At 55.4% G+C, this 24,393-nt stretch overlaps 1 protein-coding gene across 1 annotated transcript; it reads left to right on the top strand.

Annotated features, from left to right (window-relative positions):
- The first annotated feature begins 2,067 nt into the window (after positions 1-2,067).
- Positions 2,068-21,245, top strand: LOC142923729 (uncharacterized). Its single transcript, XM_076064708.1, has 8 exons — positions 2,068-2,212; positions 4,597-4,734; positions 5,361-5,477; positions 6,310-6,481; positions 7,589-7,615; positions 11,151-11,411; positions 18,968-19,335; positions 20,259-21,245. The coding sequence occupies exons 4-8, from the start codon at positions 6,340-6,342 to the stop codon at positions 21,243-21,245; spliced, it is 1,785 nt and encodes a 594-aa protein (XP_075920823.1). The 5' UTR covers positions 2,068-2,212; positions 4,597-4,734; positions 5,361-5,477; positions 6,310-6,339.
- The last annotated feature ends 3,148 nt before the right edge of the window (positions 21,246-24,393 follow it).

Genomic DNA, 24,393 nt, shown 5'->3' with positions numbered 1-24,393 from the left:
TCACCAAGTCACCTAGTCACTCACCAAGTCACTCACCAAGTCACCTAGTCACTCACCAAGTCACTCACCAACTCACCAAGTCACTCACCAAGTCACTCACCAACTCACCTAGTCACTCACCAAGTCACTCACCAACTCACCAACTCACCAAGTCACTCACCAAGTCACTCACCAACTCACCAAGTCACTCACCAAGTCACTCACCAACTCACCAAGTCACTCACCAACTCACCTAGTCACTCACAAAGTCACTCACCAACTCACCAAGTCACTCACCAAGTCACTCACCAACTCACCTAGTCACTCACCAAGTCACTCACCAAGTCACCAAGTCACTCACCAACTCACCAAGTCACTCACCAACTCACCAACTCACCAAGTCACTCACCAAGTCACCAAGTCACTCACCAACTCACCAAGTCACTCACCAAGTCACCAAGTCACTCACAAAGTCACCAAGTCACTCACCAAGTCACTCACCAACTCACCAACTCACCAAGTCACTCACCAACTCACCAAGTCACTCACCAAGTCACTCACCAAGTCACTCACCAACTCACCAAGTCACCAAGTCACTCACCAAGTCACTCACCAACTCACCAAGTCACTCACCAAGTCACTCACCAACTCACCAAGTCACTCACCAAGTCACTCACCAACTCACCAACTCACTCACCATGTCACCAAGTCACTCACCAACTCACCAAGTCACTCACCAAGTCACTCACCAACTCACCAACTCACTCACTCACCAAGTCACTCACCAAGTCACTCACCAAGTCACTCACTCACCACGTCACTCACCAACTCACCAACTCACTCACCAAGTCACTCACCAAGTCACTCACTCACCAAGTCACTCACCAACTCACCAACTCACTCACCATGTCACCAAGCCACTCACCAACTCACTCACCAACTCACTCACTCACCAAGTCACTCACCAAGTCACTCACCAAGTCACTCACTCACCAAGTCACTCACCAACTCACAAATTCACTCACCAACTCACCAAGTCACTCACCAAGTCACTCACCAACTCACCCACTCACTCACCCACTCACTCACCCACTCACCCACTCACTCACTCACTCACCCACCCACTCACCCACCCACTCACCCACTCACGCACTCACTCACTCACCCACTCACTCACCCACTCACTCACCCACTCACTCACCAAGTCACTCACCAAGTCACTCACCAAGTCACTCACTCACCAAGTCACTCACCAACTCACAAATTCACTCACCAACTCACCAAGTCACTCACCAAGTCACTCACCAACTCACCCACTCACTCACCCACTCACTCACCCACTCACCCACTCACTCACTCACCCACCCACTCACCCACCCACTCACCCTCTCACTCACTCACCCACTCACCCATTCACTCACCCACTCACTCACCCACCCACCCACCCACTCACCCACCCACTCACTCACCCACCCACCCACTCACCCACTCACCCACCCACCCATCCACTCACTCACCCACTCACTCACTCACTCACCCACTCACTCACTCACTCACCCACTCACTCACTCACCCACCTACTCACTCACCCACTGACTCACTCACCCACCCACTCACTCACTCACCCACCCACTCACTCACTCACCAACCCACTCACCCACTCACTCACCCACTCACCCACTCACTCACCCACTCACTCACCCACTCACTCACCCACTCACTCACTCACCCACCTACTCACTCACCCACTGACTCACTCACCCACCCACTCACTCACCCACTCACCCACCCACCCACTCACTCACTCACTCACCCACTCACCCACTCACTCACCCACTCACTCACCCACTCACTCACCCACTCACTCACTCACCCACCTACTCACTCACCCACTGACTCACTCACCCACCCACTCACTCACCCACTCACCCACCCACCCACTCACTCACTCACCAACCCACTCACCCACTCACTCACCCACCCACTCACTCACCCACTCACCCACTCACCCACCCACTCACTCACTCATCCACTCACTCACCCACCCACCCACCCACTCACCCACCCACCCACCCCCCAACAGAGCAGGCAGCTGCGTGTAAGTGCTCCCCCTGCTGGCCTGCAGTGGTGGTGTGCGGGCGAGTTCGTGCTGCTACGGGCCCCGGCGCAGAGCCTCGCTCTGGCCTGGGATGGCCGCGGGGCCCTGCACCTCGTCGCCGGGCACGCCTGGAGGGTGAGGGGGGGTGGGGGTGGTAGTACCCCTACACACACACACAGCCATACACACACACACAGCCATACACACACACACAGCCCTACACACACACAGCCCTACACACACACACAGCCCTACACACACACAGCCCTACACACATACACACACAGCCATACACACACAGCCATACACACACACACACAGCCATACACACACACACCACACACACACAGCCATACACACACACACCACACACACACAGCCCTACACACACAGCCCTACACACACACACAGCCATACACACACACACACAGCCATACACACACAGCCATACACACACACAGCCCTACACACACACACACAGCCCTACACACACACAGCCATACACACACAGCCCTACACACACACAGCCCTACACACACAGCCCTACACACACACACAGCCCTACACACACACAGCCCTACACACACAACAACAACAACAACCGCCATTCGCCACTAAGTGGCGGTGACGTCACCACGACGCTTGTGCCAGGCTATGTGCACCCTGAGGCCACGTGGAGTGTCGAACGCCCGCTGGCAGGAGGTCACTGGGCAGACCCAGGTGCCACGGGTCGACTGACTGAGATGACTGGCTGATGCACCACCTGTGCCCCCTACTGTGCCAACCCGCTGTGCTTTAGCCACCCGGCGCTCCGCTCGTTGTTCTGAGCGTCGCTCCTCCACCCTCCGTTGTTGTTGGAGGGCGACTGCCTCCAACTGCCCAGTAGCGTCCTTCACGAGCCTCCTCCACAGAGGTCGATCTTGACACCGCTGGTACCAGTCATCGGCAAGTCCACTCAGCTCCACGTCCTCCTGTACCACATCACTCCATCTCTTCTCTAGCCCGTGCCGCGCCCGTTTAGCCCCCTCGATCCGGCCGAACAAAAGCTGTTTCGGCATGCGGTGGCTGGGCATGCGGGCTACATGACCCAGCCATTGCAGCCTTGCCTGCCGGAGGAGTTCACCGATGGGACCTTGCACAGATCTTTCAAGGATTTGTGAGCTCCTCACACAATCCAGCCTGGTTAAACCCAGGATGGATCGTAGGCAGGCTAGCCTAAATGTTTCTAACCGGCGAAGATGTTCCATTAGGGGGGTCCACGTTTCGCAAGCGTAGAGAAGGGAGGGAATGACCGTGGCCGAGAAGACCTGAAGCTTAGTGCGGAGCGACAGACCAGGTAGCTTCCACACAGCGTTACGCAACCGATGAAAAGATATTGCCGCTCGACTGATTCGGAGTGAGACCTCTGCTGCTAAACTGGAGCCGGTCATAAGCACATTGCCCAGGTATGGGAAACTCTCCACAACTGCCCCATCACCGATTGGGAGTTGTGGGGTGGAGTGTCCGATGGTACAAAATACCCAGGCAGGTGCTTAGTTTTGGTGGGGCTGATTTTAAGGCCCCACCTTTTAGTGGCACGCTCCAGTCTCAGCAGCAGCGTCTCCAACTCCTCCTCTGAATGAGCAGCTATTACCAAATCATCAGCATACATAACGTGGTTGAGCAATAGGGAGCCATCCCTTGACCGCACCCGGGCATCGATTAGCCTCCCATTATATCTGTACCAAATGGAGATTCCCCCGGTACAGCTATTGAAGGCTTCACGAACTATGTGGTCAAAATAGATGTTAAATAATGTGGGAGCCAGAGGACATCCCTGTCGCACCCCAAGGTATACAAGGAATGGCTCTGACTCCCGGCCACGTAGTTTTACCCGGGCCCGCTCACCATCATGAAGGTCCTTAATGATCGTGAGCAGAGGGTCAGGGACTCCGAAAGCACGAAGAACAACCTAGAGCCCAGGCCTACTGATGGTATCATAGGCCTTGACCAGGTCAATAAAGCAGAGATGTAGGTCTTGCTGGAATTCCCTACACCTCTGCTGTAGCAGACGGACAGAAAATATGGCATCTGTGCAGGACCGCCCTTTCCTGAAACCGCATTGGGGCTCCGCAAGCCTCTCCTCAGCGTGCCTGGCAAGGCGATGTTGAATAATCCTTGCCAGGACCTACACACACACACTGTGCGGTAACGATGACTCTGTGCCCCCAGGGCACTAACGATGACTCTGTGCCCCCAGGGCACTAACGATGACTCTGTGCCCCCAGGGCACTAACCTTGACTCTGTGCCCCTAGGGCAGTAACGATGACTCTGTGCCCCCAGGGCACTAACGATGACTCTGTGCCCCCAGGGCAGTAACGATGACTCTGTGCCCCCAGGGCACTAACGTTGACTCTGTGCCCCCAGGGCACTAACGATGACTCTGTGCCCCCAGGGCACTAACCTTGACTCTGTGCCCCCAGGGCACTTACGTTGACTCTGTGCCCCCAGGGCACTAACCTTGACTCTGTGCCCCCAGGGCAGAGTGAAGGGTCTCTGCGGCAACTTCGACTCGCTCACCACCAATGACGTCATCACCCCGGGTCACGTGGAGCTGTGGGAGGCTCCCGGCCCTCCAGGGGGGGTGCCGGGGGGGGCAGCCCCACCCCCCGCTGATGTAAGTGGGGGGTGGGGGGGAGGGGGTGTGGTGGGGGGGGTGGGGGGGTGGTGGGGGGGTGGTGGGGGGGTGGGTGGGGGCTAGGGAGTGTTCTGAATCATTGAGTCTTGCCAGTTTTGCTGCTGATGATGCTGCTGCTGATGATGCTGATGATGCTGCTGCTGCTAATGATGCTGCTGATGATGCTGCTGCTGATGATGATGACGCTGCTGCTGATGATGCTGATGATGATACTGCTGCTGCTGATGATGATACTGCTGCTGATGCTGATGCTGCTGATGATGATGCTGCTGCTGATGATGATGCTGCTGCTGATGATGCTGCTGATGATGATGCTGATACTGCTGCTGATGATGCTGCTGCTGCTGCTGATGCTGCTGATGATGATGCTGATGCTGATGATGCTGCTGCTGCTGATGATGATACTGCTGCTGCTGATGATGATGCTGCTGATGCTGATGATGATGCTGCTGATGCTGCTGCTGCTGATGATGATGCTGCTGCTGATGATGATGATGCTGCTGATGATGATGATGCTGCTGATGATGATGCTGATACTGCTGCTGCTGATGATGATACTGCTGCTGATGATGATGATGCTGCTGCTGATGCTGCTGCTGGCTCAGTGCTTCTCGGAGGTGCTGTCTGGCAGTTCCTGCGACGCTCACCCAGAGAGGGCGGTGCTCGCCAAGAGGGAGTGTGCAGTGTTGCTCACAGCCGTCTACGCGCCCTGCCACCACCTTGTACGTGCACCTAGCCTGGCACCGGCACACACACTCACTCACCCACTGATTCACTCACACACCCACTCAGTCACACACTCAGTCACTCACTCACACACTCAGTCACTCACTCACCCACTCACTCACACACTCACTCACCCACACACTCACCCACTCACTCACTCACCACTCACTCACCCACCCACTCACTAACCACTCACTCACACACTCACTCACCCACACACTCACCCACTCACTCACTCACCCACCCACTCACTCACCCCCCCACCCACCCACACACTCACTCACCCACTCACCCACCCACTCACCCACTCACCCACTCACTCACTCACCCACTCACTCACCCACTCACCCACCCACCCACCCACTCACTCACCCACTCACTCACTCACTCACCCACTCACCCACTCACTCACCCACTCACCCACTCACTCACCCACTCACCCACCCACCCACTCACCCACTCACTCACCCACTCACCCACTCACCCACCCACCCACTCACCCCCCCACCCACCCACCCACTCACCCACTCACTCACCCCCCCACCCACCCACCCACACACTCACTCACCCACTCACCCACCCACTCACCCACTCACTCACTCACCCACTCACTCACCCACTCACCCACCCACCCACCCACTCACTCACCCACTCACTCACTCACCCACTCACCCACTCACTCACCCACACACCCACTCACCCCCCCACACCCCCACCCACCCACCCACTCACCCCCCCACCCACCCACCCACTCACCCACCCACCCACTCACCCACCCACCCACTCACCCCCCCACCCACCCACCCACTCACCCCCCCACCTCTCCAGGTGGACCTATCCTGGCACCTGTCTGCGTGTATGGAGGAGGTTTGCTCCACCACCAGCACCACCACCAGCTCCTCCACCTCGTGTTCATCTCCCTGCGTCTCCCTCTCCGCCTACGCCTTCCAGTGCTGTCAGCAGGGGGCTGCCATCGCCTGGCGCACCCCGCGGCGCTGCCGTGAGTCCATTCCACGTTACTGTGGCGGGGCCAGGTGGGGTAGGGGGTGAGGCGGAATTGTCCATCCAGTCATCCGTGCGTTTTGCCACTCATTCCTCTGTGCGGAGGTGGTGTGTGGGTGGGTGAGTGGGTGGGTGAGTGAGTGAGTGGGTGGGTGAGTGAGTGGTTGGGTGAGTGAGTGCGTGGGTGGGTGGGTGAGTGAGTGGGTGAGTGGGTGGGTGAGTGGTTGGGTGAGTGAGTGAGTGAGTGGTTGGGTGTGTGTGTGAGTGAGTGGGTGAATGGGTGGGTGAGTGGTTGGGTGAGTGGGTGGGTGAGTGGTTGGGTGAGTGGGTGAGTCGGTGGGTGAGTGAGTGGGTGAGTGGTTGGGTGGGTGGGTGAGTGGTTGGGTGGGTGGTTGGGTGGGTGGGTGAGTGGTTGGGTGGGTGGGTGGTTGGGTGGGTGGGTAAGTGAGTGGGTGGGTGGGTGAGTGGTTGGGTGGGTGGGTGGTTGGGTGGATGGCTGGGTGAGTGGGTGGATGGCTGGGGGATTGGGTGGATGGCTGGGTGAGTGGGTGGCTGAGTGGTGAGTGGGTTGCTGGGTGGGTGGGTGAGTGGTTGGGTGAGTGGGTGAGTCGGTGGGTGAGTGAGTGGGTGAGTGGTTGGGTGGGTGGGTGAGTGGTTGGGTGGGTGGTTGGGTGGGTGGGTGAGTGGTTGGGTGGGTGGTTGGGTGGGTGGGTGGTTGGGTGGGTGGGTAAGTGAGTGAGTGGTTGGGTGGGTGGGTGGGTGAGTGGTTGGGTGGGTGGGTGGTCGGGTGGTCGGATGGGTGGGTGGTTGGGGGAGTGGGTGGATGGCTCGGTGAGTGGGTGGCTGAGTGGTGAGTGGGTTGCTGGGTGGGTGAGTGATTGGGCAACTGAGTGATCATAGGTGGTGGTGGTGATTGTGGTGGTGGTGGTGATGTGGTGATGGTGGTGATGGTGGTGACGATGGTCGTGATGGTGGCGATGATGCTGATGGTGTTGATGATGCCGTATTAACACACACACACCCGATAGTACTAGCACTGATGTACCCTCCCTGTAGGGATGATTGGTTGACGTGGCGTGTGTCTGTGTGTTTGTGTACCCCCCAGCATTGGATTGCGAATATTATACACGAGGTGAGTCCACGTGTCTCCCCGTGTCTCCCCGTGTCTCCCTGTGTCTCCCTGTGTCTCCCCGTGTCTCCCTGTGTCTCCCTGTGTCTCCCCGTGTCTCCCTGTGTCTCCCCGTGTCTCCCCGTGTCTCCCCATGTGTCTCCCTGTGTCTCCCCGTGTCTCCCCGTGTCTCCCTGTGTCTCACCGTGTCTTTCCCGTGTCTCCCCGTGTCTCCCCGTGTCTCCCTGTGTCTCCCTGTGTCTCCCCCTGTGTCTCCCCGTGTCTCCCTGTGTCTCCCTGTGTCTCCCCGTGTCTCCCTGTGTCTCCCTGTGTCTCCCCGTGTCTGCCTGTGTCTCCCCGTGTCTCCCCGTGTCTCCCTGTGTCTCCCCGTGTCTCCCCGTGTCTCCCTGTGTCTCCCTGTGTCTCCCTGTCTCCCCGTGTCTCCCCGTGTCTCCCTGTGTCTCCCTGTCTCCCCGTGTCTCCCTGTGTCTCCCTGTGTCTCCCTGTCTCCCCGTGTCTCCCTGTGTCTCCCCGTGTCTCCCCGTGTCTCCCCATTTCTCCCCGTGTCTCCCCGTGTCTCCCCGTGTCTCACCGTGTCTCCCCGTGTCTCCCCGTGTCCCCCTGTGTCTCCCCCTGTGTCTCCCCATGTCTCCCCGTGTCTCTCCGTGTCTCCGCATGTCTCCCCGTGTCTCCCCGTGTCTCCCTGTGTCTCCCCGTGTCTCCCCGTGTCTCCCTGTGTCTCCCCGTGTCTACCCGTGTCTCCCTCTGTCTCCCCGTGTCTCCCCGTGTCTCCCTGTGTCTCCCCGTGTCTCCCCGTGTCTCCCCATGTCTCCCTGTGTCTCCCCGTCTCCCCGTGTCTCCTTGTGTCTTGCCATGTCTCCCCATGTCTCCCCATGTATCCCCGTGTCTCCCCGTGTCCCCCTGTGTCTCCCCGTGTCCCCCTGTGTCTCCCCGTGTCTCCCCGTGTCTCCCCGTGTCCCCCCGTGTCTCACCGTGTCTCCCCGTGTCTCACCGTGTCTCCCCGTATCGCCCCGTGTCTCACCGTGTCTCCCCGTGTCTCCTTGTGTCTTGCTATGTCTCCTTGTGTCTCCTTGTCTTGCCAAGTCTCTCCCTGTGTCTCCCCGTGTCTCCCTGTGTCTCCCCGTGTCTCCCTGTGTCTCCCCGTGTCTCCCTGTGTCTCCCCGTGTCTCCCTGTGTCTCCCCGTGTCTCCCTGTGTCTCCCCGTGTCTCCTTGTGTCTCCCTGTGTCTCACCGTGTCTCCCCGTATCGCCCCGTGTCTCACCGTGTCTCCCCGTGTCTCCTTGTGTCTTGCTATGTCTCCTTGTGTCTCCTTGTCTTGCCAAGTCTCTCCCTGTGTCTCCCCGTGTCTCCCCCTGTGTCTCCCCGTGTCTCCCCGTGTCTCCCCGTGTCTCCCCCTGTCTCCCCGTGTCTCCTTGTGTCTTGCCATGTCTCCCCCTGTCTCCCCCTGTGTCTCCCCGTGTCTCTACCCGTGTCTCCCCGTGTCCCCCCGTGTCTCCCCGTGTCTCCCCCTGTGTCTCCCTGTGTCTCCCCGTGTCTCCCCGTGTCTCCCCCTGTGTCTCCCCGTGTCTCCCCATGTCTCCCCGTGTCTCTCCGTGTCTCCGCATGTCTCCCCGTGTCTCCCCGTGTCTCCCTGTGTCTCCCTGTGTCTCCCCGTGTCTCCCCGTGTCTCCCCGTGTCTCCCTGTGTCTCCCCGTGTCTCCCTGTGTCTCCCTCTGTCTCCCCGTGTCTCCCCGTGTCTCCCTGTGTCTCCCCGTGTCTCCCCGTGTCTCCCCATGTCTCCCTGTGTCTCCCCGTCTCCCCGTGTCTCCTTGTGTCTTGCCATGTCTCCCCATGTCTCCCCATGTCTCCCCGTGTCTCCCCGTGTCCCCCTGTGTCTCCCCGTGTCCCCCTGTGTCTCCCCGTATCTCCCCGTGTCTCCCCGTGTCCCCCCGTGTCTCACCGTGTCTCCCCGTGTCTCACCGTGTCTCCCCGTATCGCCCCGTGTCTCACCGTGTCTCCCCGTGTCTCCTTGTGTCTTGCTATGTCTCCTTGTGTCTCCTTGTCTTGCCAAGTCTCTCCCTGTGTCTCCCCGTGTCTCCCTGTGTCTCCCTGTGTCTCCCCGTGTCTCCCCGTGTCGCCTTGTGTCTTGCCATGTCTCCTTGTGTCTCCTTGTGTCTCCCCGTGTCTCCCCGTGTCTCCCTGTGTCTCCCCGTGTCCCCCCGTGTCTCACCGTGTCTCCCCCTGTCTCCCTGTGTCTCCCCGTGTCTCCCTGTGTCTCCCCGTGTCGCCTTGTGTCTTGCCATGTCTCCTTGTGTCTCCTTGTCTTGCCAAGTCTCTCCCTGTGTCTCCCTGTGTCTCCCCGTGTCTCCCCGTGTCTCCCCCTGTGTCTCCCCGTGTCTCCCCGTGTCTCCCCGTGTCTCCCCCTGTCTCCCCGTGTCTCCTTGTGTCTTGCCATGTCTCCCCCTGTCTCCCCCTGTGTCTCCCCGTGTCTCTACCCGTGTCTCCCCGTGTCCCCCCGTGTCTCCCCGTGTCTCCCCCTGTGTCTCCCCGTGTCTCCCCGTGTCTCCCCGTGTCTCCCCCTGTGTCTCCCCGTGTCTCCCCGTGTCTCCCCGTGTCTTTCTCGTGTCTCCCCGTGTCTCCCCGTGTCTCCCTGTGTCTCCCCCTGTGTCTTCCTGTGTCTCCCCGTGTCTCCCTGTGTCTCCCCGTGTCTCCCCGTGTCTCCCCGCGTCTCGCCGTGTCTGCCCGTGGCTCCCTGTGTCTCCCTGTATCTCCCGTGTCTCCCCGTGTCTCCCCGTGTCTCCCTGTGTCTCCCCGTGTCTCCCTGTGTCTCCCTGTGTCTCCCCGTGTCTCCCTGTGTCTCCCGTGTCTCCCCGTGTCTCCCGTGTCTCCCCGTGTCTCCCCATGTCTCCCTGTCTCCATGTGTCTCCCCGTGTCCCCATGTGTCTCCCTGTGTCTCTCCGTGTCTCCCCTGTCTCCCCGTGTCTCCCTGTGTCTCCCCGTGTCTCCCCTGTGTCTCCCCGTGTCTCCCTGTCTCCCCGTGTCTCCCCTGTGTCTCCCCGTGTCTCCCCGTGTCTCCCTGTGTCTCCCCGTGTCTCTCTGTGTCTCCCCATGTCTCCCTGTCTCCCTGTGTCTCCCCGTGTCCCCATGTGTCTCCCTGTGTCTCTCCGTGTCTCCCCGTGTCTCCTACCGTGTCTCCCACCGTGTCTCCCCGTGTCCCCATGTGTCTCCCTGTGTCTCCCCGTGTCTCCCACCGTGTCTCCCCGTGTCTCCCCGTGTCTCCCACCATGTCTCCCACCTTGTCTCCCACCATGTCTCCCACCGTGTCTCCCCGTGTCTCCCACCGTGTCTCCCCGTGTCCCCCCGTGTCCCCATGTGTCTCCCACCTTGTCTCCCACCGTGTCTCTCTGTGTCCCCCTGTCTCCCCGTGTCTCCCCGTGTCTCCTTGTGTCTCCCCGTGTCTCCCTGTCTCCCCCTGTCTCTCCCTGTCTCGCTCCTCCCTCACCAGGTATCTTCTCCCTCCCCCTCCCCTCCCCTCCCCCTCCACTCCCCTCCCCCCCAGAGCTGGGTGAGGGTCCCTACAGGCTGGTGACCTTCCGTGGGGTCGCCGTCTCCATCGACCGCAGTGGCTGTGCCGCTTCTCCCTGGCTGAACACCAGCACCATCAGCAGCACCATCAGCAGCACCATCAGCAGCACCATCAGCAGCACCATCAGCAGCACCATCAGCAGCAGCATCATCAGCAGCAGTGCACCAGACGAGGCGACGTCCTTCACCTTCAGGGTGGTGCCGCCTCTTCGCAGAGCGTCGCAGTGGCAAGCTCGTGAGTGGGGGCGGGGGGCGTGGCCACGTGCCTGTGACGTCACCGCGCGCCTGTGACGTCACCGCGCGCCTGTGACGTCACCGCGCGCCCGTGACGTTCATAGTTTAGTTCATAGTTTAATTTATTTTGGTGTAGCCCCGTGAGCCATTCGGCTCTTGAATCGCGTGCAACCACAACAAACACAAAAAAAACGTGACCAAGAAAAGCATCTTAAAGTGACTACTTTGTGAGTGACTGTGCAAACAGAAAATCCATGGGAAAAAAAACATCAAAAATATTCCTGAATCAGCACCGTACACCACCAACGGCTGTGTGCAAAAAATCCCAGTGGGATGCAAGTCAAAATAACAACAACAACAACAACCACAAGACAACGAAGATTAAGGCCACCAGTCTGACTCCGTACTACAATAAACAAAAACATGGCCAAAACCAAAAAAAACGTTTTCGAAATCACCAAAATAAAAGCCATAAATGCAACGTAACAGTGATCATAGGGACTGTGACCGAATTTTTAACAATAAACTACGTAAATAAATTATAACACCAAAATCTAGAGCCATATTTTTTAGGCCACTGAATTAGCAGTGGCAGCTAGGGGTGTAACAACTCCTCTAGAGCAGTTTTGAGTGAAGATCTCTCATAGGTGGTGATTCAAGTTGAAGTTTATTGGCAATAGCATTCCAGACCCTGGGGGCATCAATAGCAAAGGCCCTTCCTCCGGTTTATTGTACGGCAATAGGGGAATGTGAAGCTGGTAAATGAGCGAAGGCCTGAGGTCAAATTTGTTCTTTGAAACAGCGAGGAGATCCAGCAGCAGGTAGTCTGCGGATTTTCTTTGTAAGTACATCGTTGAATAAATAAGATCATCTGGTGCACAAGCCGTCAAACATTAAGAGATGGTAAGTTTGACCCAATGTAGAGATCACAGTGGTGAGTCCTATATGGGCCATTCAATGCAAATCTTCAGGCCGAGTGATAGATGGAATCAAGCTTCTTCAGTACAGTACTTGGGGCTGATTTATACACGATGTCACAGGAGTCAAGTAGAGGCAGTATGGTAGCTTTGATCAATTCCAAACGGAACATTGGGGGGAAGCAGTGCTTGTGTCGATACAGAAAACCAATTTTTATTTTTGTCTTTTTACCAATATAATCAATGTGATCTTCAAAACTAAGTTTTGAATCCAGGATGACCCCAAGATACTTATAGATCTTGACTTGCTCTATTTGATAATTATTCAAGGAATGTAATTGGGGAAAAATAACTTCCTGCTTTTGTCCCGGTGAGAAGCATAGCACCTTGGTTTTGGAGATATTCAGGGACTAGTTTAAGAGCAACTTGCTGATGTTGTAGTTTGTTGAAATCACCCTGGAGCTTAGCAATCACGTTATCCGGAGAGCGGCCAGCAGTAATCAGTATCGTGTCATCTGCAAAAAGATTTACCCTGGAATGATCCAGGTCAGTGCCCAAGTCATTGACATAAAGAGAGAACAAGAGGGGGCTGAGGATGGAACCCTGTGGAACCCCTTTTGTTATCTTAACACTGTTTGACCTCCAGCCATCTGTGAATGCAGTTTGGGTGCGAGAAAAGAGGTAATTTTTTAACTATTGTACTGTGTTCTCGGAAAAACCAAGGCAACTTAGTTTACTAAGTAGGGTGTTGTGGTCAACTGTATCAAAAGCTTTGGACAGGTCAAGGCACAGTACTGCTTATTATCAAGGCTATTGTAAATTTGATTCAAAGAGTCTAATGCAGCAGATGTGGTGCTGTATTTTTTCCGGAACCCAGATTGGTTTTGGATGTGATAGATTGTTGGTGGACAGGAAACTGCTAATTTGGTAGTTCAATAATTTTTCAAAAATTTTCATCAATGGGACAAAATTGAGATAGGTCGCTAGTTATTTGGGTCATCTTTAGGGCCCCCTTTGTGAAGTGGACGGACATAGGAATGTTTCCAGTCTAGAGGAACTGATGCTTCTTTGATGGACAGGTTGAAAATATGGGCTATAGGTTTGTATATTAGGTGACCAACAGTTAGTAGAGCAAAGACGGGAAAACTATCTGCTCCGGTAGAGGAGGACCCTTTGAGGTAGGACAGTTGTTTCAGAACATTACTTTCGTGGATTGGTTGGAAACTAAATTCGTTTAATGTTTGGACAGGGGTGTAGGAATTTGCAGGAGCAGGGGTGATTCCCAATACATTATCAAAAAGATTACCAGCTTCAGAAAAATGAAGGTTAAAATTGTCAACTATTTTTTTGGGATCTGAAAAATATTCCCCATTTTGGTTGTTTTCCAGAAAATCCTGGCATTTCCATGTGATTCCAGGAGAGTGGAGGAAAAGTTGGGCATTTTTTGCATGCCATATGTTTTTTACGCATCTATTCCTTAAAATCCTGTATTCTAGCCAAATTACTTTTCTGAGCACATGCCCAAGCCTTGTCCCTAGTTTTCATGAGCTTTGTAATCAAAGGATCATACCATGGTGGGCGGTTGCCTTTAGTTTTAAATCTAACCAATGGAGCATGTTTGTTAAGAATTTGGAGAAACGTGTGTACCTGAAAGTCTCCCAAGCCATAGTCAGGTTGGGGATATCACAGACCTTATCAATATCCGAGTGAAGCACATCATTAGTGAATGCCTGAGTGCTGAAGTGCCTCAAAGAGTGCTTCTCAACAATTTTAGGGGGGGGCTTTGGGTCTGGCTGATGATCTCACACCAAGAATGAAGGAGTGATCACCAAGGTTATTACCCAGAACACCAGTCAGTGCGAAATTGTGAGGGGCATTTGTCAATAGGACGTCAAGCAGAGTTGACTGTCCCGGATTTTTTTAGGTTGGGTCTTGTGGGGACATTTATTAATTGAAACAAGTTAAATTCATCTGTAAAATTTGTGGCCACGGCCGGCGGGTTTGGCAAATTCCAATTTAGATCACCCACTAAAACGATTTCACCTTTAGCGAGGCCCTCAAAAAGCTCTCTCAGTGCCGATAACGCTTCAACATCCTTCCCACTAGGCGATCTATAGCAGCACACTACCAATATCTGTTGATTATTTGGGAGAGTTATTCTGAGAGCCAGACCTTCAAAGCAACATTTTTTTTAAACAAGGAGTGAGCTGGTGAACATGCAATAGTGTTACGAACATACATGGCAATTCCACCTCCTTTAGATCCTCGGTCAAGCCGAAAAAGGTTGTGGTTGTCAATCGTAATCTGCAGGTCATTGACGGCAGGAGTGAGAAATGTTTCTGTTAGGCAAAAAAAATGTCCGGGTCAAGATTTGCCATTTCTAGTTTTAGTTGACTTAATTTAATCACAAGCCCTCTGATGTTGACATGTAAAACACCAACACCTTTCCTGCCAGAAAAATCTACAGAATTATACGAGCTCTTTTAATTTGGGCCATGATGAAGCTCAATACCACCCAGGAATAAGAAAAGTAGAATTAACAGTTTGCATAAGTATTTTCTGTGAAAGGATGAAGAGCGGCGAACCTTGGACGAATAGCAGATGGTGTTATTTTTAAGAGCAGAATGAAGTTTGGAAGGAGTGCTGGTGAAGTAATGGGACAAAGATAGGGTTTAAAAGGATACAAAGATGGAGTGTAGAAGTGTCTATGAGCTGCTTCATTTGCAGGTGTAATGGCAAATCGAGCAACAGGTATTGACGCAAAATAACGAGGGTAGCCGTTTGTAGAGTTGAGTGTGGCACTATACATGGCCGGGAGGGACAGCAGTAGGATACACAGCAGGAGAATTGCCATCTCTAAAATATCCGGGGTATACACAGATTTACACACAAGTGGAAATAGAAATATATATATACTTGTAGGCCGAGCGTGAGAGAAAAACGTCTTGCCACACTCGTCACACACGCACGGCTTCTCGCCCACGTGCTAGGGTTGAACAGCGCCCACCCCCCTCTCCCAGACACCAGATTCTTGGCTGTCGTGGGCTCGGCCGAGCCGCTTGCACCGCCTCCTTTCCCCGCCGCAGGATGGTGCTCGAGCTAGCCCTCCTTGAGCTCAGCCCACGACTGGAATGTCGCTTCTTGGCCTGCTCCACGTCAATGAGTTAGCTGCGGGGTTCGCCACGGGGTGACACATCAGCTGAGCGTCAGCACGCTCCAGGTACCACTGTCAGCGGCAGGCGGGTAGACATCCCGGCAGGTGGGTAGGTCTCCCGGTAGGTGGGTAGGTCTCCCGGTAGGTGGGTAGGTCTCCCGGTAGGTGGGTAGGTCTCCCGGTAGGTGGGTAGGTCTCCCGGTAGGTGGGTAGGTCTCCCGGTAGGTGGGTAGGTCTCCCGGTAGGTGGGTAGGTCTCCCGGTAGGTGGGTAGGTCTCCCGGTAGGTGGGTAGGTCTCCCGGTAGGTGGGTAGGTCTCCCGGCAGGTGGGTAGGTCTCCCGGTAGGTGGGTAGGTCTCCCAGCGGCACACACACTCACACACTCACTCACACACACACTCACTCACACACTCACTCACACACACACTCACTCACACACTCACTCACACACACACTCACTCACACACTCACTCACACACTCACACACTCACTCACACACTCACTCACACACTCACTCACACACACACTCACTCACACACTCACTCACACACACACTCACTCACACTCTCACACACTCACTCACACACTCACTCACACACACACTCACTCACACTCTCACACACTCACTCACACACTCACTCACACACACACTCACTCACACACACACTCACACACTCACTCACACACACACTCACTCACACACTCACTCACACACTCACTCACACTTTCACACATTCACTCACTCACACACCCACTCACTCACACACCCACTCACACACTCACTCACTCACACTCTCACTCACACTCTCACACACTCACTCACACACCCACTCACTCACACACCCACTCACTCACACACTCACTCACTCACACACGCACTAACACACTCACACTCTCACTCACTCACGAACTTGTTTCGAGCCGCACATCGCCATGCCAAGGTTGTGCCGTGGTGTTGTTGACGGAGGTGCCGAGTTGTTCATTGTGCACCAAGATCCCACGTGCAGCCTTCACAGACACGCGTGCCACTGTCCGCCTCTCTCTCCGCCATGGTCACTTTGTGCGGGGATGCATCCAATAGATGTCACAGTCGCGTCGGTGAGGTGTGTGGGTGGGTGAGTGGGTGGGTGGGAGAGTGGGTGGGTGAGTGGGTGGGTGAGTGGGTGGGTGGGAGAGTGGGTGGGTGAGTGGGTGGGTGAGTGGGTGGGTGAGTGGGTGGGTGGGTGGGAGAGTGGTTGAGTGGGTGGGTGGATGAGTGAGTGGGTGGGTGATTGGGTGGGTGGGAGAGTGAGTGGGTGGATGGGTGGGTGGGTCATTGGGTGGGTGGGTGAGGTGGGTGGGTGGGTGAGTGGGTGGGTGGATGAGTGAGTGGGTGGGTGATTGGGTGGGTGGGTGAGTGGGTGGGTGGGTGAGTGGGTGGATGGGTGAGTGGGTGGGTGATTGGGTGGGTGGGTGAGGTGGGTGGGTGAGTGGGGGGAGTGAGTGGGTGGGTGAGTGGGTGGGTGGGTGAGTGGGTGGGTGAGTGAGTGGGTGGGTGAGTGGTGGATGGGTGAGTGGGTGGGATGCCCTATAGCCACAAGAGGGCAGCCTTACACCATTGATCGCGACCACCATCACTACCACCACTATCACTACCACCACTATCACTACCACCACTATCACTACCACCACTATCACTACCACCACTATCACTACCACCACTATCACTACCACCACTATCACTACCACCACTATCACTACCAGCACTATCACTACCACCACTATCACTACCACCACTATCACTACCACCACTACCACCACTATCACTACCACCACTATCACTACCACCACTACCACCACTATCACTACCACCACTATCACTACCACCACTATCACTACCATCACTATCACTACCATCACTATCACTACCACCACTACCACCACTAGCACTACCACCACTATCACTACCATCACTATCACTACCACCACTACCACCACTATCACTACCATCACTATCACTACCACCACTATCACTAACATCACTATCACTACCACCACTATCACTACCACCACTATCACTACCATCACTATCACTACCATCACTATCACTACCACCACTATCACCACTATCACCACCACCACCACTATCACTACCACCACTATCACTACCACCACTATCACTACCACCACTACCACCACTATCACTACCACCACTATCACTACCACCACTATCACTACCATCACTATCACTACCACCACTATCACTACCACCACTATCACTACCACCACTACCACCACTATCACTACCATCACTACCGCCACTATCACTATCACTACCATCACTATCACTACCACCACTATCACTACCACCACTATCACTACCACAACTATCACTACCACCACTACCACCACTATCACTACCACCACTATCACTACCATCACTATCACTACCACCACTACCACCACTATCACTACCACCACTACCACCACTATCACTACCACCTCTACCACCACTACCACTATCACTACCACCACTACCACCACTATCACTACCACCACTATCACTACCATCACTCTCACTACCACCACTACCACCACTATCACTACCATCACTACCATCACCCCTGATGATGAAAATTATAACGATTACCCTCCCTCTGTTTTTCCTTCCCACTGCCACCATTGCCACCACCTCCATCGCCACCACCACCACCACCATCATCATCGCCTCCACCATCATCACCATCACCACCACCACCACCACCATCATCATCGCCACCACCACCATCATCATCACCATCACCACCATCATCATCGCCACCACCAACACCATCATCATCGCCACCACCAACACTACCACCACCACCATCATCACCACCACCGCCACCACCAACATCACCACCACCATCATCAACACCATTACCAACACCATTACCAACACCATTACCAACACTATCATCATCATCATCACCACCACCACCAACACTACCACCACCACCATCATCACCACCACCGCCACCACCAACATCACCACCACCATCATCAACACCATTACCAACACCATTACCAACACCATTACCAACACTATCATCATCATCATCACCACCACCACCGCTGCCACCACCGCCGCCGCCACCACTGCCACCACCATCATCACCACCACCAACACCACCATCACCATCACCAACACCATTACCAACACTATCACCACCACCACCACCATCATCATCGCCACCATCACCACCACCACCAACACCACCACCACCACCACCCCCACCCCCACCACCACCGCCACCACCACCAACACCACCACCACCACCATCACCAACACCATTACCAACACTATCACCACCACCACCACCACCACCCCCACCACCACCACCACCACCACCCCCACCCCCACCACCACCGCCACCACCACCACCACCACCACCGCCACCACCACCACCATCACCACCACCACCATCACCACCACCACCAACACCACCATCACCACCACCACCACCAGCCCCACCCCCATCCTCGTCCTCGTCATTTTCCCCGCGGGCTGTCTCCATCGAGTCGTCCTCCCGCCCCAACAACTTCCTGCGCCTGCGCCGGGATGGCCAGGTCTACCTGGAGCGCTGGGAGCCTCGCCGCCGCCACCGCCGGCAAACTCCGAACCGCCGGCAGAATCACCGCGATGGAGGTGACAGCGATGACGATGGCGGCGATGGCGATGGCGATGATGGCGATGATGACGATGACGACGACGAAGTGGTCGTGAGACCGTCACCGGCCTTCGCCAACGACGCCACCTTCTGGCTGCACGAAGACCTCTTCTACCCCGGTTTTGTCGCCATAGAAGCCTTGACTAGGCCCGGATTCTTCCTGCAGGTGAGTGGTCAAATTGGCCGTGTGGATGAGTTCACGGTGGACGTGTGGCTGTGTTCAAATTGGCCGTGTGGCTGGGTTCACGGTGGCCGTGTGGCTGAGTTCACGGTGGTCGTGTGGCTGGGTTCACGGTGGTCGTGTGGCCGAGTTCACGGTGGACGTGTGGCTGAGTTCACATTGGTCGTGTGGCTGAGTTCACATTGGTCGTGTGGCTGAGTTCACATTGGTCGTGTGGCTGAGTTCACGGTGGCCGTGTGGCTGAGTTCACGGTGGCCGTGTGGCTGAGTTCACGGTGGACGTGTGGCTGAGTTCACATTGGTCGTGTGGCTGAGTTCACATTGGTCGTGTGGCTGAGTTCACATTGGTCGTGTGGCTGAGTTCACGGTGGCCATGTGGCTGAGTTCACGGTGGCCGTGTGGCTGAGTTCACGGTGGCCGTGTGGCTGAGTTCACGGTGGTCGTGTGGCTAAGTTCACGGTGGTCGTGTGGCTGAGTTCACGGTGGCCGTGTGGCTGTGTTCACGGTGGACGTGTGGCTGAGTTCACATTGGTCGTGTGGCTGAGTTCACATTGGTCGTGTGGCTGAGTTCACATTGGTCGTGTGGCTGAGTTCACGGTGGCCGTGTGGCTGAGTTCACGGTGGACGTGTGGCTGAGTTCACGGTGGCCGTGTGGCCGACTTCACGGTGGCCGTGTGGCTGAGTTCACGGTGGCCGTGTGGCTGAGTTCACGGTGGCCGTGTGGCTGAGTTCACGGTGGTCGTGTGGCTAAGTTCACGCTGGTCGTGTGGCCGGGTTCACGGTGGCCGTGTGGCCGAGTTCACGGTGGCCGTGTGGCTGAGTTCACGGTGGCCGTGTGGCTGAGTTCACGGTGGCCGTGTCTACCCCCCATCGCTCATGCCACACGTGCCGTTGTGTTCCACACTGCAGGAGACTGGAGGATCTGGGATGTCGAGGCATCGGGACGCGACTGGGAGTTTTGACACATCGGGGAGGTCCCGAGGATCTGAGGAATCTCACGAGGATGGTGGCCCTCGGAGAAGCGGAGGATTTTACGAGCCGGGAGGATTGGACGGGGCAACATCTGGAGGACCTGCGTCTCCGGGAGACGCTGGGATCGCCCGAGGGGCGTCCGCCGGTCCTCCGGATCTCCTGGCCCGCGGGCCTCCTCCTCCCGGAGGCCCTGGCGGACCCGCGGCCTCTGAACGTTCCGGGGGATCTCGGGGATTCCGGGGGCCGAGCGGGACCCCCCGAGGGGCGGCCGGTGGGAGCCCCCTGACGTCCGAGGGGCCTGCAACCGCGGGAGCGGACGCACTGGGTGGGGGGCTCGAGGTACTTAGCGGGAAATTCGGAGGCGCCCGATCGCCCGATGGACCTGCCGCCGATTCTCAACCGCTCGGAGGTCCCGGGGCGAAGCGTCGTGGAGGCCCCCTGCCTCCCGAAGCCCGCGGCCCTGCCGGGAAGTCCACCGGTCCTCCGGATCCTCTGGATCCTGGCCTTGGCGGAGAACGTCTTAGTGGCGAGGGACCTCCTCCTCCTCCTCCTCGTCCTCGTCCTCGTGGTGGTGGTGGTGGTGGTGGAGCTGGTGGTGGTGGAGCTGGGGAACGAGGGGGGCCGGGAGGTCCCAGGGCGTCCACCGGCGGAACGTGGAGAGGCGTTGATGAGGCTTCGCAGTGGGAACCGCTCCTCGAAGTGGCCTGGCTGGACCAGTCGCTGAAACTCGCAAGGCAATCGGCGAGCTTCAGGCTCATCCGTGAGGAGACGCAGTCACCACCTGCATACATCTCCCACATGAACACATCTCCATACATCTCCCACATGAACACATCTCCATACATCTCCCACATGAACACATCTCCATACATCTCCACCATCAACACAACTCCACACATCTCCACCATGAACACACCTCCATAGATCTCCACCATCAACACGCCTACATACATCTCCACCATCAACACACCTACATACATCTCCACCATGAACACGCCTCCATACATCACCATTAACACGCCTACATACATCTCCACCATCAACACACCTACATACATCTCCACCATCAACACACATTGATACATCTCTACCATCCACACACCTCCATACATCTCCACCATGAACACGCCTCCATACATCTCCACCATCAACACACCTACATACATCTCCACCATCCACACACCTCCACACATCTCCACCATGAACACGCCTACATACATCTCCACCATGAACACGCCTACATACATCTCCACCATGAACACGCCTACATACATCTCCACCATGAACACGCCTACATACATCTCCACCATCAACACACCTAAATACATCTCCACCATCAACACACCTACATACATCTCCACCATCAACACACATTGATACATCTCTACCATCAACACACCTCCATACATCTCCACCATCAACACACCTCCACACATCTCCACCATGAACACGCCTACATACATCTCCACCATGAACACGCCTACATACATCTCCACCATGAACACGCCTACATACATCTCCACCATCAACACACCTAAATACATCTCCACCATCAACACACCTACATACATCTCCACCATCAACACAGCTTGATACATCTCTACCATCAACACACCTCCATACATCTCCACCATCAACACGCCTACATACATCTCCACCATGAACACGCCTACATACATCTCCACCATCAACACACCTCCATACATCTCCACCATCAACACAGCTTGATACATCTCCACCATCAACATTTCTCCACACATCTCCACCATCAACACAGCACTTGCCCCTACAGCCCTGTTAGAGGCTACACGGGGGATCTTTGTCTGTGTATAGGTGCTGCTGCTACTCGCTACCAACAGCACTTGCCCCTACAGTCTGTTAAGGCTACCTGGGGGATCTTTGTCTGTGTATAGGTGCTGCTGCTACTCGCTACTAACAGCACTTGCCCCTACATCCCTGTTAGAGGCTACACGGGGGATCTTTGTCTGTGTATAGGTGCTGCTGCTACTCGCTACTAACAGCACTTGCCCCTACAGCCCTGTTAGAGGCTACCTGGGGGATCTTTGTCTGTGTGTAGGTGCTGCTGCTACTCGCTACTCACAGCACTTGCCCCTACAGTCTGCTAGAGGCTACACGGGGGAGCTTTGTCTGTGTGCGCATGTATGTGTGTGTGCGTGTGCCTTTGCGTCTATGGCACGCGTCTGTGACATGCGCGTGTGTGTGTCTGTGTATGTCTGTGTGTGTGTCTGTGTGTGTGTCTGTGTGTGTTTGTCTGTGTGTGTGTGTCTGTGTGAATGAATGGGGGTGTGTGTCTGTGTGTCTGTGTGTGTGTATCTGTGTGTGTGTGTGTGTACTGTGTGTGTGTGTCTGTGTGTGTCTGGGTGTGTGTGTCTGTGTGTGTGTCTGTGTGTGTGTGTGTCAGTGTGTGTGGGTCTGTGTGTGTGTGAATGAATGGGGGTGTATGTGTGTGTATGTGTGTCTGTGTGTGTGTCTGTGTGTGTGTGTATCTGTGTGTGTGTATCTGTGTGTGTGTCTGTGTGTCTGTGTGAATGAATGGGGGTGTGTGTGTCTGTGTGTCTTTGTGAATGAATGGGGGTGTGTGTGTGTGTCTGTGTGAATGAATGGGTGTGTGTGTGTCTGTGTGAATGAATGGGGGTGTGTGTGTCTGTGTGTGTGTGACATGCGCGTGTGTGACGCGTGGCTGTAACAGCTGAAGCGTCAGGTGCACTGAGAGGGAGGGTGAGAGAGAGACGTGGAGGGGTGTCAGTGTGTGTGTGTCAGTGTGTGTGTGTCAGTGTGTGTGTGTCAGTGTGTCAGTGTGTGTGTCAGTGTGTGTGTGTGTCAGTGTGTGTGTGTGTCAGTGTGTATGTGTGTGTGTCAGTGTGTGTGTGTGTGTCAGTGTGTATGTGTGTCAGTGTGTGTGTCAGTGTGTGTGTGTGTTGTGTGTGTGTGAGTGTGTGAGTGTGTGTGTGTCAGTGTGTGTGTGTGTCAGTGTGTGTGTGTCAGTGTGTGTGTGTGTGTGTCAGTGTGTGTCAGTGTGTGTGTGTGTGTGTTAGTGTGTGTCAGTGTGTGTGTGTGTCAGTGTGTGAGTGTGTCCGTGTATGTGTCAGTGTGTGTGTCAGTGTGTGTCAGTGTGTGTGTGTGTGTCAGTGTGTGTGTGTGTGTCAGTGTGTGTGTTAGTGTGTCAGTGTGTGTGTGTCAGTGTGTGTGTGTGTGGGTGTGTCTGTGTGTGTGTGTGTGTCAGTGTGTGTGTCAGTGTGTGTGTGTGTCAGTGTGTGAGTGTGTCCGTGTGTGTGTCAGTGTGTGAGTGTGTCCGTGTGTCTGTGTGTGTCAGTGTGTGTGTGTATGTGTCAGTGTGTGTGTGTCAGTGTCTTCGTTCTTCGTGCTTTTGGAGTACCTGACCCTCTGCTCACGATCATTAAGGACCTTCATGATGGTGAGCGGGCCCGGGTAAAACTACGTGGCCGGGAGTCAGAGCCATTCCCTGTACACCTTGGGGTGCGACAGGGATGTCCTCTGGCTCCCACATTATTTAACATCTATTTTGACCACGTAGTTCGTGAAGCCTTCAATAGCTGTACCGGGGGAATCTCCATATGGTACAGATATAATGGGAGGCTAATCGATGCCCGGGTGCGGTCAAGGGATGGCTCCCTATTGCTCAACCACGTTATGTATGCTGATGACTTGGTAATAGCTGCTCAGTCAGAGGAGGAGTTGGAGACGCTGCTGCTGAGACTGGAGCGTGCCACTAAGAGGTGGGGCCTTACCATCAGCCCCACCAAAACTAAGCACCTGCCTGGGTATTTTGTACCATCGGACACTCCACCCCCACAACTCCCAATCGGTGATGGGGCAGTTGTGGAGAGAGTGGAGAGTTTCCCATACCTGGGCAGTGTGCTTATGAATGGCGCCAGTTTAACAGCAGAGGTCTCACTCCGAATCAGTCGAGCGGCAATATCTTTTCATCGGTTGCGTAACGCTGTGTGGAAGCTACCTGGTCTGTCGCTCCGCACTAAGCTTCAGGTCTTCTCGGCCACGGTCATTCCCTCCCTTCTCTACGCTTGCGAAA

Source organism: Petromyzon marinus, unplaced genomic scaffold, assembly GCF_048934315.1.
Source record: "Petromyzon marinus isolate PM22_M1 ecotype Great Lakes invasive population unplaced genomic scaffold, UKy_Petmar_22M1.pri1.0 PM_Scaffold_614, whole genome shotgun sequence".
In the NCBI taxonomy this organism is placed as follows: Eukaryota; Metazoa; Chordata; class Hyperoartia; order Petromyzontiformes; family Petromyzontidae; genus Petromyzon; species Petromyzon marinus.
This window is presented reverse-complemented; position numbering and strand designations above follow the sequence as displayed.